This window comes from Onychostruthus taczanowskii, unplaced genomic scaffold (assembly GCF_017590055.1).
Source record: "Onychostruthus taczanowskii isolate IOZ18803 unplaced genomic scaffold, ASM1759005v1 scaffold19, whole genome shotgun sequence".
In the NCBI taxonomy this organism is placed as follows: Eukaryota; Metazoa; Chordata; class Aves; order Passeriformes; family Passeridae; genus Onychostruthus; species Onychostruthus taczanowskii.
The window spans coordinates 6406601-6420294 of NW_024499128.1; the positions used below are offsets into that span (position 1 = coordinate 6406601).

The 13694-nt window shown below is 42.6% G+C and overlaps 1 protein-coding gene across 2 annotated transcripts in view; it reads right to left on the reverse strand.

Annotated features, from left to right (window-relative positions):
• Positions 1-13694, reverse strand: part of DCUN1D3 (defective in cullin neddylation 1 domain containing 3) — a 25506-nt gene continuing 11812 nt past the window's right edge. For both annotated transcript variants that reach the window (XM_041401334.1, XM_041401335.1), the window contains exons 3-4: positions 9709-10241; positions 1-7794 (exon numbers count right to left, since the gene is read on the reverse strand). In XM_041401334.1, the coding sequence (XP_041257268.1) occupies positions 7311-7794; positions 9709-10139 (915 nt within the window). In that variant the 5' untranslated portion in view covers positions 10140-10241 and the 3' untranslated portion in view covers positions 1-7310. The remainder of the gene's footprint in view (positions 7795-9708; positions 10242-13694) is intronic.

The window sequence follows — 13694 nt, forward strand, 5'->3', positions numbered from 1 at the left end:
TAAGTAATTTGTCCCTTTTTAATTGAAAAATGTAAAAAGGACTTCAGCTTTAAATAAGACATTTTGTACAAAGCTTGAGCACAAAAAAGTGAACACCAACGTGTCGTTATGTAAACACCACAAATGTTAATCATTTGTTCAGTAACGCACAGAACAGCGTGCGAGTTCCCTTTCCAGTGGGTGAGATTTCTGTAGCTGCTCCCCTCCCCTCAGACCTTACTGGAATACAGGAAACCCAGAAGCTTTGGAACATTTACAGGCTACAGTAGTCAGGATACATTGTGACTAAAGGAATTTTTTTGTTTTTTTTCTTTAAGGGGTTGGTCATTTAAATATACAGAAGTACAATAATCTCACAGGTAAATGAATGGCAGCTTGGATTAGAAAAAGCACCAAAATATTTAATATACATCTGGCACAAATTTCACAAGAAGTCAGTAATGGACAAACCAATGCTTCGGTTGTAAGAAAAGAAAACCTCAGACTGTACTTAATGCTCTTATTCCAAAAGGGACACAACAAAAACATTGCACTCAGGATTGCTATCAAGTAAAGACAACCTTCTTATCACACCCTATTTGCATTGTGCCTTAGATTGCACATTCCATAAGATGCTGTTTCCATTCTGTTCCAGACACCAATGGTGAGAAAAATTGATGTAAGAAAGGTAACTGTAAAACTACAAACCAATTCAGCAGATTGGGATTCAGCAGATGCACTGCCCTGGAATTCTCCCAATTTTCCTCCAGGTTTCGAATTTGGCTGCATCCCCTTGAAATAAAGACCCTACATGAAACAGAATTTACTCCAGCTGTTTTCAAGCATTACATTTACACAGCACTTCTGATACTGCTGTCCCAAAGAGGAACTGCTCTGTGACACGCGACACATTCATCATTTCCCGGAGTGAGAAAACTGGCTCATGCAGGGTTATCTCCTGGGTAAGTCTGAAAAGGCAGAACACCCCTGGGCACAAAGAACAGCAGATGTGACCCTGCCCACCCCGGCTGGTTTGCTGAGGAGCCCAGAGGCCCATCAGGGAGCTGTGCTCACAGTGACAGCCACGTAAAGCCGTGCTCCTGTTACTTCCTCAGTTACACTGAGTTACCTCTCTGGGAGCAAACACTACCAAAACACGTTCCTTCCACAGAGAGGGACTTGAGGCTGAACTGGGGCCTCAAGAGCCACAAGAAAGAACAAGGCTGCACCCACCAGTGCTCCCAGGCTGACCCTTCTCCACACAGCCCATCAAGGCCTTGTGGTTGCTTCATGCCCTCAAGACCAGCCAGTGCAAATCCTCTGAGTGCTGGCTTGGGACAGAATCCTGCCAGTCCCATCCACGGCTCCTGGAACTTGAGTTACTCAACAACTTACAGCACGAGGCCCTCCAACCCTCCTGTCAGCCCATCTCTTTTTAAAAGACTATTTCAAACTTACAGATAACAAAGCAAGTGTATTTTCAAATAACTTTGCTTAGCATGACATAAGAGGTCACAACTTCCAAACATGGAGCACTGATCAGTGAAGTCCTCTAACGTGTAACACTCATGGGAGCAGCAGCCAGCCTTCAGCTCCCCTGATCCTCTGTGCAGGTTTGCCTGCTCTGGTCACACAATCTCCACTCTCACAGGCCCAGAGAAGAGCAAGAGTCAGCAGTTGTAACTGCACAAAATGACAACATTCAAGTAAACACACTGCTTCAACAGTAGGCAACCTTTAGTCCAGATATAATTTACAGGGCATAAAAAGAAACACTTTACAGCACAAACACTGGAGATGGACTTTTTTTTCCTTTGTGTGAAATGACACATTATCCAAAAAGGGCTTATCTGAAGAGTGCAATTATGCAAAGATAGAAACTTATTAAAAATTAAACAAAAAACAGTATTACCTACAGAACCTGTTGTATTTTCAAAGACTGAGGATTGCAATAGTAGCAAGGAACCGCTGCAATGTCAGTGATTTAAGGCAAGCTGTTAGGACAAGAACATACATGCTCTTTTTACCTGTCTCACATGTCCCCCTGTTCTCTTGAAATACGTGCCCGTCCTGATAGTGCAAGAGGTCACAGCCCAAAGCCAGCCCTCACACAGGAAGGATCTTGCAGCAGCAGTTGCACTATGGGGGATTTGCTGTGACAGCAACTGTGCTGCAGTTTGCTTTGGGGGAGGAAGGGCACAGATGTGTTGCACGGGGAAGAACACCCCCCAATGCATTAATGAACACAGCTGAGCACCAAAGCCACTCCGGCATCTCCAGTTGAGAACATTCCAGCTTTACTCAAGCACAAGGATTTCATCCTGAGCAGGATGCTGACCTCAAGGAGAAAAAGGACACGCGTAGCCTTTGCACTTTTGCAGCTCCCATCTTTGCTGGGTGGTTACAAGTCCAGTCCAACATGGAACAAAACACAGTATTTTTGATTAAAAGAAAAATACACTCATGGCACTGCATCAGGTGGGTTCCTAAAGCTTTTCAAGGGCAAACAAAAAGGCTGGTGGCTCCCTCTTGGGGAGCAGCTGCTCCATCTTCAATTCACTGTCAGTACAGGCAGCCTGACCAGGGAAGAGGATGTGTGGTGACAGAAGCCCCTGAGCCACAGGCCACGTAGCTCTGCTCGGCCGCTCTATTGCACTCCAAAAGTAGCACCCGGGAGGACCAACTCTGGTTTGCAGCTTGACCCGGCCCCCTTCCAAAGGGTCCTTTGCATACAGGTTAAACACAGGATACCAAAAGCTATGGCAAATAGATAATACTTAGCTTGGGTCAATTAAAAAAAATAGATTACTCATCCAGGCATAAAATCCTGGGACGAAAGGATGGTAGCCTTAAACTATTCAAGTCTAAGAACAAGAGGTAGAGATACCTACGTACTTCATGGTGAAGGAGTTACAGCCTTCTTTCTGTCTTACAATCTCATTAATTTCACTTCAGTTCACACTATAAAACCAAAGATTCGATCTTCAATAGACCAGAGAGAAAATGTTAACACTGGTGGGTTTGTTTGCACACAACAAAATTTAAGCAGACACTTTGCTTTAATACTTATTTGAAAAAATATGTTTTTCTCCATATTGAAGCACTACCCTGAAGAATTCTGAGTTTCAGGTTAAGCATCTTCCTTTTTAATACGAAAGGCTAAATTCACATGCACATACTTTGAGCAGAGTGGGCTCAAGGGAAGAACTGGGTGCCCAATGTACTGAGAACCTTCTAGAAAAGCATCACACTGCAGAACGCAAGGCTGCAAGACCCAGAAACTCACAATGACTATTATTTACCAAAGAATGGGAATGATGTAACCTCAGCCAACAAACTGGATCACAGCTGAGGTGGCTATTAACTACATGGTGTTTCTTTAACTTTGTTGGGCTTTTTTTGGAAACAAGGCTCACATTGACAGTGTCACAAAAGTCTAAGGTCACTGGTCAGTGCACAGCCTGGGAACCACGGGTGACAGGCTAGTCCTGGATCCATGGGCTCTTCAGGCTCTGATGGCACAGAGTGAAATAAAAGTCACCCAGCAGAGCTGCTGCTGCGCCCCAGCAGTGCCCACAGAGGAGGGGCTGCACCCCCTGCACCAAGCCGAGCCACTCAGCCCCAGCAGAGCAGCCTGAGCTCGTTTCCTGCTCTGAACTTGGCTGAGAACTGTCCTGGCTCAGAGCTGATCCAGCAGATCTGTTGGGCCAGCCTGGGGAGCAGCTCTCAGTCCCAGCTGTGTCTGTGCCACCTGCCAGACTGTGGTCATTTTCCTGTGGTCCTTTCACTGGGATTGCACAGTACCAAAAAGCTGTAATTCTCCATGTAGAATAGCACCAGCAGCAAATGAATTCACAATTTGGTGTTCAATTCCAACTCATTGCCTCAGTCATGTTTTATGGCCAGCTATGGGCAGAAGCCATACTTAAATCAATAGTCTTGCACCTCAGAAATGCACCCACACGAGTGAAAATTAGCACAATTAAGCCTCCAGTTGATCTGGAAGCCAAATTTTAAAGGTGTTGCAAGCTATAATAAGGTGTAGGTGGTCAGTGTTTTATTACTAGGGGCTAAAGTTTACAGGAGTTGTATTTCTTTGCATATAAGAGAAGGCAGTAAAATGCCACAGACTGTGGATATCAGACCAGTCTTCCAGTATATTACTCCAACTACCTATATAGTTATCTATAGTTATTTATCCCAAGTTGCAGCAGATTCACTACATGCATAAAGTTTCCTAATGCATAATCTAATTTTTAAAAAAATAAAACAGTTGCAATGGTTTCAAGGATTTCATCAGCATCACTGGTCACTTACAGTCCTGTGCCCTACACAATGAAGAATTAAATTATATAAAAATGAAGAGTGAATGTATTTGGCCTGTTCCACAGATATTCACAGTTTAACCATTAAACAAGCACATTTTCAGAGGCTCCAATATTATTAAAGACTTCTCAGAGACACACACAAACCCCATTCCCTCACCCCAACATTACAGAGTCCAGGCAGTCTGGTTTGGGATCACAAAATCACCAGGCAATCCAAGAGAAGGTCTGACAGCCCTGCTCACTGCCAGCACCGCCAGAGCTGCACCTTCAGCTCCTGCCTCAGGAGTTTAAAACTGACACAGGTCTGGTTTGCATTCTGTAAATGGTAATTAAAGGACTAAAATTAGGCTAAAGATAAGTGATACTCCACTAGATAGATCATTTGGCTATTTTTGCAAGTACCCTGCCCAGTGGGTGGAGCTGCTCCTGCCCGGCTGGAAGCAGCAGAACAGGAGCAGGGCTGTCCCCCACACTGAACTCGTGGGTGATAGTATGTCCTTTCCCCAACAGGAAACCAGATTTTCCCTTCCTGTGTGTTCACCTCTGCCTTTAAAAAGCAGCTGTATTACCTCTGATACATTAAAAGGGCCGAGCCTGATGTGCTACAGATTGATTTCCTCACTGCTGTCCACATTCCAACCACAAGATAAACACCTTCCTTAAAGAGCTCTATCCCTCATCCTTTGGGGCTGCTGCATGCTAGGGTGTAAATCAGAAGCTGCCATCTGGTGAGCTACCCATGTGAATGGTTACTCTTCACACTCTGGACATTTTAAATTTCCTTTAGGGAAAAAAAAAGAAAAAGTGACGAACTAAGCATTTAGTAACTGAATGAATGAAGAGTCTCAAACTTACAAATACAGTCTTCATTTACTATCAAACCAGTCTCCATTTGGAACTTTTCCTAACAAAGCAGCCTCTGTTGGGGAATTTTAGTCTTTTAAAATAGCAGCACCAGCAAAAGTCTCACCATAACTTCAAGGATTCCAGCATGAGTGCTTTGGCCTGCTTTGCTCACCAAATCAGAACAAGGTTTTGGTGCCAAACATTTTTGTGCCACAGAAAGTTAGAGAAGCAAGTACAAAGCTTTGGGTGTATTTACCCACAAAACAGCAACTTCAGGGCTCTCCTGCAAAGGGACAGATTCAGCTGCATCTAAAACAACCACATTTGTTTTCCACAGCTTGTCTCCCAGCAAGAGCAGCATGGACCAAACTTTCCTTTTATTAGAAGAAAGAGATGCTGTCTGTGGCTTGTGGGTTTGTTTTTAAACTGTTTGTACTACCCACATTTTGTTAGTGATTCATGACCTCCAAGCCAAGCCATTGCAGGGCTGCATACCAGCAAAGCCAGTCCCAGAATTTGGGTAGATCCTACTCCTCTCTCTGCTAACCCCTGTGGGGCACAACAGATGTGCAAAGCACGATGCCCTGGACCTGGTGACAAGCTCACCACTTCAAACCTGTTTCCCTTTTGTTTTAAAACCCTTATATCACAAAAGCCATTAGATGCTATGGATGACTGTCTAGGCTTTTTTTTGTTTTGTTTTTTTCAGTTGAAGTTGGTTTGTGATCCTGAAATGCACTCTGAAAATAAAAGGTGTGTAACAGAAGTGTATCAAATTAAGCCAGCACTTGGCTATACAGAAAGCCTTGGCAATCAATCCTTTTACCAAAAGGTGTAAAAAAGTTGACATACTAAAATTAAAAAAGGTAGCATCAATAACCAAAAAAGTTTCAACCAGTGTTAATAAAACTCCCTTTAAGTCACAACAATTTCAACAGGCAAATAGTCCCAATACAGGCATTGTAAAATAATAAATTGACTCCTATCCAAATATTATCAAATCAGTCTAAAAATGACTCATCTACACTGCTGTCATTAAGAACACATTAAGAATTCACTTTGTCATCAGATGCCGATATTGATGCTCCAGAAAGTGTGGAGTATAAACTGCAATTTAGCAATTAAACATAGGCTTTAAAAAATTGGTTCGTCAATATTAATGCAAAAGATAGTTCCTTACATAGAAGTACTGTGCTTGCCAGACAAGTAAGGTAATACTTTAGGTATAAATCAAACAAATTAAAGCAGAATTATACCACAGTTTTCCTTGAAGACTTAGGATTTGTGTGTTGCTTCTCTCAATGTTTAGCAAACTTAAGAAGCAGAACCTTTGGTTCTTTTAGTCAAGTAAAAATATTCTCATGTAACCACAAAAATACAACTTCCAGAGAAAATGGAAGTCCATCAACAAGTCCACTTTCAATAAAACTGAGGTAGTACTGCTCTTTTATTATGTGAATGTGTAAAGAGATTTAGATATAAATCGTCATCTACCACTCAGTTGACTGACAGGTACAGTAATTTTATAAAACAATCCCAACATTTAGTTTGAAAGTCCAAAAAAAGGAATGATCTGGACTCATTCACTAGGAGTTAGCTCAAAATGGGAATTAGCCATATTACAAAAAGCTGTTGTTTATGTTGGTTTTTAGAGCCTTATTACCCAGGATTAATGCATTTATAGTTAACACTGCTGTTCATCTCGGTATAAAACCTTAAAATTATTACAGCCTAAAATTTCAACAATGTAAACAGCACTACACACAGTACAGACCTGCCCTGACAGATGTAGTATGAAAAACTTAATCTGGCACTGTATAATTTAGCAATGTTAATTTAACCTAACTAAAAAGAACTACATTGTGCAAGAAGTATCAGACTTACTTATACTAATCTGAAGTCTTAAAAATAAAATAAAATAAAAAAAAATGCTTAACTTGTAGCCAGGGTCAAATATTTCAGGGCAAGAGTAAAAGGAATAACCAAAATTAAGAAAGTGCCTAAAACATGATACAGCATTTTAGAGCCCTTTCAAAGACAAGGCAGAAAAAGGTGTAAAGTAGAAAAATCTGGAGCCTCGGTAATTTCCAGAAACATCCAGAGTTTACATTTTGTGAAGGGCAACAAGTTGCTTTTGTCACTGCTGCTGGGCCGTTGCTAGGTCTGTCCGTCCGCGCACGGGCCCTCTGGGTCCGAGGACAGAATGCATTTGGTTTCCTCCTCCTTTTTCCTTCGCTCCATTTCCCACTCCACAAAGGTATCGAACAGACTCGGCCAGGCCTCGTCCTCGCTGTAGTTGCTAAGGTCCGGTCCAATCACCTGAGTAAAATTTAGAAACATGTTCCACGTGTCCCGGGAGATTCCCTTGATTCCTGAGGGGTTCTTGATTAGGAAGTGTAACCACTGGTCCAAAATAGGGGGCTTGTTTTGGGTGAAGACTAATTTCCAAAGGGCAATGGCTATTTCCCGATGTAGCGACCTCTGTCCTTCTTCAGAGTCCAGGCCAAACTGGAAGGTGAAACGATAGAGATCCTTGAATTTATCCTCCTGCTTGGCCTCATTTAGGAGGCTGGGGAACCTTGCACAAATGCCATCAATGCTGTCTGCATTTATTGCCTTGCAGCCTTCAAAAAACTCCTTCCTGTTAAGCAAGAGAAGAGAAATTAGAGTGAGGCCTTCCCACCAACCTCACGAACCTGTCCCATCTCTGTTCAGCTACACCGAATCTGAGAGGACCACCTGGAGAAGACAAGGTGTATCCTCAGCCCCAGTGGCACACAGATTCTGGCAACAGGAGCCACTGGAAAGACAGACAGTTCCAAGGCATTCCATAAGGCCTGGGGAGCCACTGGAAAGACAGTTCCAAGGCATTCCATAAGGCCTGGGGAACCACACACAATGCTCAGGTCTGCTGGGGCACTGCTGACATTTGAAAGATTCTGCTCTCTGGCTTTTCTGGACACTTTCACATCCTGGAATGCCTTTCACATTTAAAAGTGAATCTAATTTGCCACAGAAGAAATTCTACATGTTTGAAACTAACACATTTATCCCCACCGGATTCAATACTGCTGATGTCTAAATGCCCATGCTCTGGGCAAGCTGTTTGCAAGGGACAGAGCACTTCACTTCTATTTTTGCTGTGGTTTCTGGTTGCTCTTTCAACCTGCAAAACCAAAGGGGAGCCACTGCTGTCAGTCAGCAAGGCATCTGCTGAGAGCATGGAAGGAAGCACAGCATCACAGGGGCTACAGCACAATGTATGGACACTGCTCCAAGCACCAGCCCTGTCCCAGGTGGCCAAGTGGGACACATTTAGCTCCAGTTTCTCTGATGCTTGTGAGCAGGTGTAACAACCAGCCAGGAAAGCCAGCAGGCTGACACAGGACAGGCTGGAGGGAAGACAGGAGATGGAGCAGCACTCAGGAGAACAGGCCACAATGCTTTCCTTGATGGAAGAATCCATCAGCACCTGTACCATGGAGCGTGCCCTTCAACAAATACAACCTCTCACAACTGATTTGTCCTGTCCAGGGAAATTAAAACCATGTTAACAACACTCATGGTAGTTGTGCAGAAGCACAGACACTACTTACAATTCCTTTACCATCTTAGCAAATACCTGTGTCATCAGCCTCCAGTAAATCCACATTTGCATTCCAGAGTAACTCATCCCTTTGACACACACCCTCAGCCACAAAGACTCTGAAGGTGCTGTCCAGTGCACAGCAGAGGCTTAGGTCAAGGCTCTGAACACCAAAGTAATAAGCTCAGTAAAAATAAGCAGCATTACTCAAACCAATCTAGACAGACCAAAAAATAAAAAATTCCTTCTCTTCCTGCCAGTCCTTGCAGGCACTCTTCCCTTGCTCTTACCTGGACACTGCTAATCAAGCTGGGGGACTCTGCTGCAGTCTGGGTTTGCCTATTGCCCATTGTTTCCTGTAGCATCACACATGCTGTCAGCCTGCTGACTGAGCCCCTTGTCCAGAAGGGCACACAGCACTTTGAACAGCAATCATTTGGCAGCTAGTATGAAACAGCTACAAGTCAAAACCTCACATTTCCTTCCCTCCCTATGCTTTAACAAGATTACTCTTGGAAAAAGACATTAAGTGTTACATTGGTTGGACAGGAACAATTCTGTCATTCTTTCACAGACTGTTAACAGAGTTAGTAGCAATTACTAAAGAATCTCACATTACTTTAAAGGAAAAATTAATTTCAGTGTCCAATCTCATCACCAAGATAATGCCGGATACAGTAAATTGCTTCTGGTAAATCAAGAATAAATTAATGTCTACAGAATCTCACTACACTGTTCATCACTAGCAGCATAATGGCCAAAACCACATCTTCTAAATTCCAGTGTGAGGAGAAGGGGAAAAGAAGACAATACAAACCTTACCTTCTGCAGTGGTAGGAATTGATTTGATCAAAATACAAGTGTTAGAAGAAATAAGTAAGTGAAGCTAATGAGGCTGTCTCTCCAACATACTGCTGACAGGATATACTTTAACATATGAAAATAATTACAAGTTCTACAAGAACTAACCTTGTAAATTTGCACATGGTAGCAGCCTGGAATTTCCAAGCCAAAACTAGTACTTTAAATTCAGTGGGATCAACACAGAGGTCATTGCAAAATCGTTCCATTCCTTCTTCCAGTATGGCATCTTCCCGCTCATCCTTATACCTCCTGAACAACTCCCCAATCCTCTGAAGAGAAGATTCCTCTGCACTGCAAACAGAGTCTTTCTTTGTATCTCCAGAAAACGTCGGAGGCTGACTGGACTCTACAGCAGCGTCTGTTTTCTTTGTCCCATTCACAAGAATGTCTCCTGAAGCCTTCCCGCAAGCTGAGCCGTGGTCGTCTTTGTGGACTGCACTTCTCTTGCTGTGGGACTTGCTGCCAGATTCTCTCTCCCCATTTTTGCTGCCAAGGGTAGAAGAAGGGTTCTTGCACTTGGTGACACACTGGCCCATGATGCTGCAAGCCCAGCTCCTAGCACGGTCCCCCTGCCCTTGGACACCCTCGCAGCTGCTCTTCAACACATCTCACCATGCCATTAGCAGCACTCAGCTACCCTGAAAAACAGTTTCACAGTCAAACTGCTGTCTCTCTATAAAGAAGAGCTGAAGTATTAAATGTAGGATAACACTTGCCATTAAGCAACCAACTTCAGGATATTTAAGCTTTGCATACTGAAAAGGAGCAGTGTACACAAGGCTGGAATATGCCATAAATTTCAGGTAATTTCAGGCTGTTTTACCTAGAAATCAATGCAGCTCCCTCAGTGGCTACACTATACTAACGGGTCCTAATAAAGGAAATTCCTAAAATTCTTACTGCAGCATAGGTTACAAAGAGGTTGATTCATGTACAGGCTTCATCACAACAGACTACTCTAACCCAGAAATACTTTAAAGGAAATGGATTTTAAAAGTATACCCACATTTTATACACAGAATATAAAAACACTGAAACAAAGCAGGGAAAGGAGGACAGGGACACTGATGGGACAACCTGGCAGAGACCTAAGCATTGGATCTAGACTGTATCTCCAGCAAATCAGCAAAAAGGACTTCTCAGGGAGCAGGGCAGGAGGGGGCTGGCTGTTGGCTGGTTTTGGGGAGCAGGAGAGAGAGTGAAAGTTGTGTGTTTGTTTTTAAACAGAGTTTGGAATCTAGGTTTTGTACTTAGAACATACACAACATACATGTTGCCTCCTTTCTGTCTGCAGAAAGGAGGTAACACTTGTTATGCAAGAGGGTATTCAGAAATTGTTAATTGTTTCAAGTGGGCTCCTCCCTTCACATAAGGGGACAGACGGGGAGGGGGCCTTCTTAATGAAACTTCTTCAGACAGACACACAGACACACATGCAGATAAGTAGTAATTCCAGTTCAGAGGGGTTTATTTTTAAACAAAAATTAAAATGCCAAAATGATTTCATCATACTCTCTTTTTATAAATCACAAAGCCCTGCGTATTCGGAAAAGATATTTTGCCCAGAGAAAAGGGTTCTCCAATTTTCCCTGTTAAAACCAAGCTAACACTCTGACACTGCCCTATCAGCGAGCAGCCACACCAAGGACAGTCTGTTTCTCAGAAATGTCAGCTCCAAGAAAGCAATTGCTTATCATAGTCCTCCTTTACCCACTAATTTGCATTTCACCTCTGCTGTCAGTTAGGCAAAACCTTCAAACATAAAAATTGGGTTTGTTTTGACTTTGTGTACAGCTTCCAGTTTAGAATTAGAACAAGAAAGAAGAGAGATAAAAATTAAGAAATACAATAGCTGTCATGTCAGTTTGACTGTATTCTTTCTTGGGCAAAGATTTACTGAGACTGAAGTCCTCTCTAAAGCTGTAAACCAACAGCAGCAACAAATACAGATGAATTATCAGATATTAGGATTACAAAAATAAATCTCTCAGCCATTATACCTGTTTTGACAAAACAGCACATGTGCAGCTTCGTGAGCAAAAAAATGTGCCAGTGGAACTACAACAGCCAAGATGCTGGTTTTGACTACTGGGCTTCCCTTTCCCTCCCCAGTCCCTTTCCTTAAGCACATAACCCACACATGAAACTAGCAAATACCTATTTTTTAAGCAGCCAAAGGAACAAAGGTATTATATATTCTTTCATCACAATGCTTTCAAGATTAACTTTGCAGCATCATTTTTATAGGCAAGCAAAGTTTGATTTAATGTATTCAAGAAATTTGCAATAATTTGTATTTGAAAGGATATATAAAATATGCATGTCAATATAAATAATCCACAAGACAATTTCACTGGTCCTTAGTACTTCACAGCTCTGTGAGTTGTGAAGCACAGCCTGGCAATGATTTCTGTGCTGCCAGGTGCCTGAGCAGCATCGTCCTCTCCAGTCTACACCAGTCATTATTTCATTACACCAAAACAAACAGGATATTAGTAGGCAGTGTAAAAACTGCTTAGTGATTAACTCCCACATACCAGCTTTCCCCCCCAAGTCTTTAAATTCATCCGAATTCAAATGCTCAATCTACACTAATTCTTGTTCTTCCATCAGTTTCTCAGAGGCAGCTAGCAACACACTGGATAAATTTTTCTTTAGAGAGTAGTATGCAGCTAAAAGAACACCATAAAAATTCTGAGTACAGACTAGCATTAGAGTTTAAGTAGTATAGAAAACTTTCTTCTCAAAGATGTAACAGCAGTTATTAACTATTGGTGATTTGGAACAGCTTTTTCCTGTGGGGCAAGGTTAAGGAACAGCTGCCTATTAGTGAACAGTACTTTCCTCTAAAGTAGTCAAATCATATCATAATTGACAGATTAATCCAATTCACTTGAGGAATCCCAATTTGAATTTTTTTTTAAAGGCAGTTTGCAAGACTGACATACTGTGTCCATAATTTTCCTAGTAATATGACTCATGCTGTCATGCTTCCTAAGGAACAGCTTGTATTATTGATGATAAAAATCTAATGTTCAGGTTTCCAAAGTGACATCACCAATGTGATGAAACTGATGGATTTTAAGGTCATTTGCTGTCACGAAAAGAGCACTACAATTCACAGAGGGAAGACCTGCCAGCATTATTAGACACCTGTATGTAAGGAGGTGTCCCACTGGCAGTTTCCAAAGACAAGCAATCCCAGTAGCATTAACCCCTAGAGGGCAAGTTATCCACCTCCCTCACATCACACCCCTTTAACAAACACATTTTCTGTACTCCTACTTGCCTTACGAAGAGCTGAATGCTGCTCCTGAACAGCCACTGCATGGGCACTGCTAGCACTGCTCTTCCCTGCAGTAACACAGTTCTTCCTTCCTCCTCCCCACCAAGGAAGTTTTCAGAGTACAATCCTACTCCTTATGAACAAACACTAGAAGGTACTGATGTACAGTTGCTGCAATTCCTCACTTTTCTTCTACAAGAAACTTGATGCCACGTGCCAGATACTTAGAAGCATTCTACCCCAAAAATAGCAAAACCAGCTTGGAAAAAAAAAAAAATCCAGACTGCATCCGCTGGCAGCTTGTGCATGTATCTGGTTTTGTAAGAGAAAAGTCTTTTGGCACTCCATCAGTTACCCTTTTGTAAATTGCCTTCGTGAGCTGGATCCACTTCACTAACTAGTCACCTCCGCTTCCTACGTGACTCAGGTTTCAAGGCATGAAAGGAACAAGAGCCTTGGAAGGAGACAGAAACAAGTGGGAGAAGCAGGCCCTTTTGTTATGGAAGGCTGGAGAGAGGATCTAATTGCAGCATCGGGAGCTGCAGTGAAGCCAGAGCTCAAGGAGTGGGAGAGAGCATCCTCAGGAAGGTGAACACAGATTCAGCTGCAGAGCAAAGTGACTGTCACACAGCACAAGGACCTGCAGAGAGATTTCCCAGCTGATCAGGAACTATGAGTATAAAGTTATTTTGTCCCCGAAGGTTAGACTGGATTGGTGGCAAAGCATCAATTCCCAAAAGGATCAGTTCCCAAGAGCAAAAATTACTAAGAGGCTTGTACAGCATAACAGCAAGACATAAAAGGC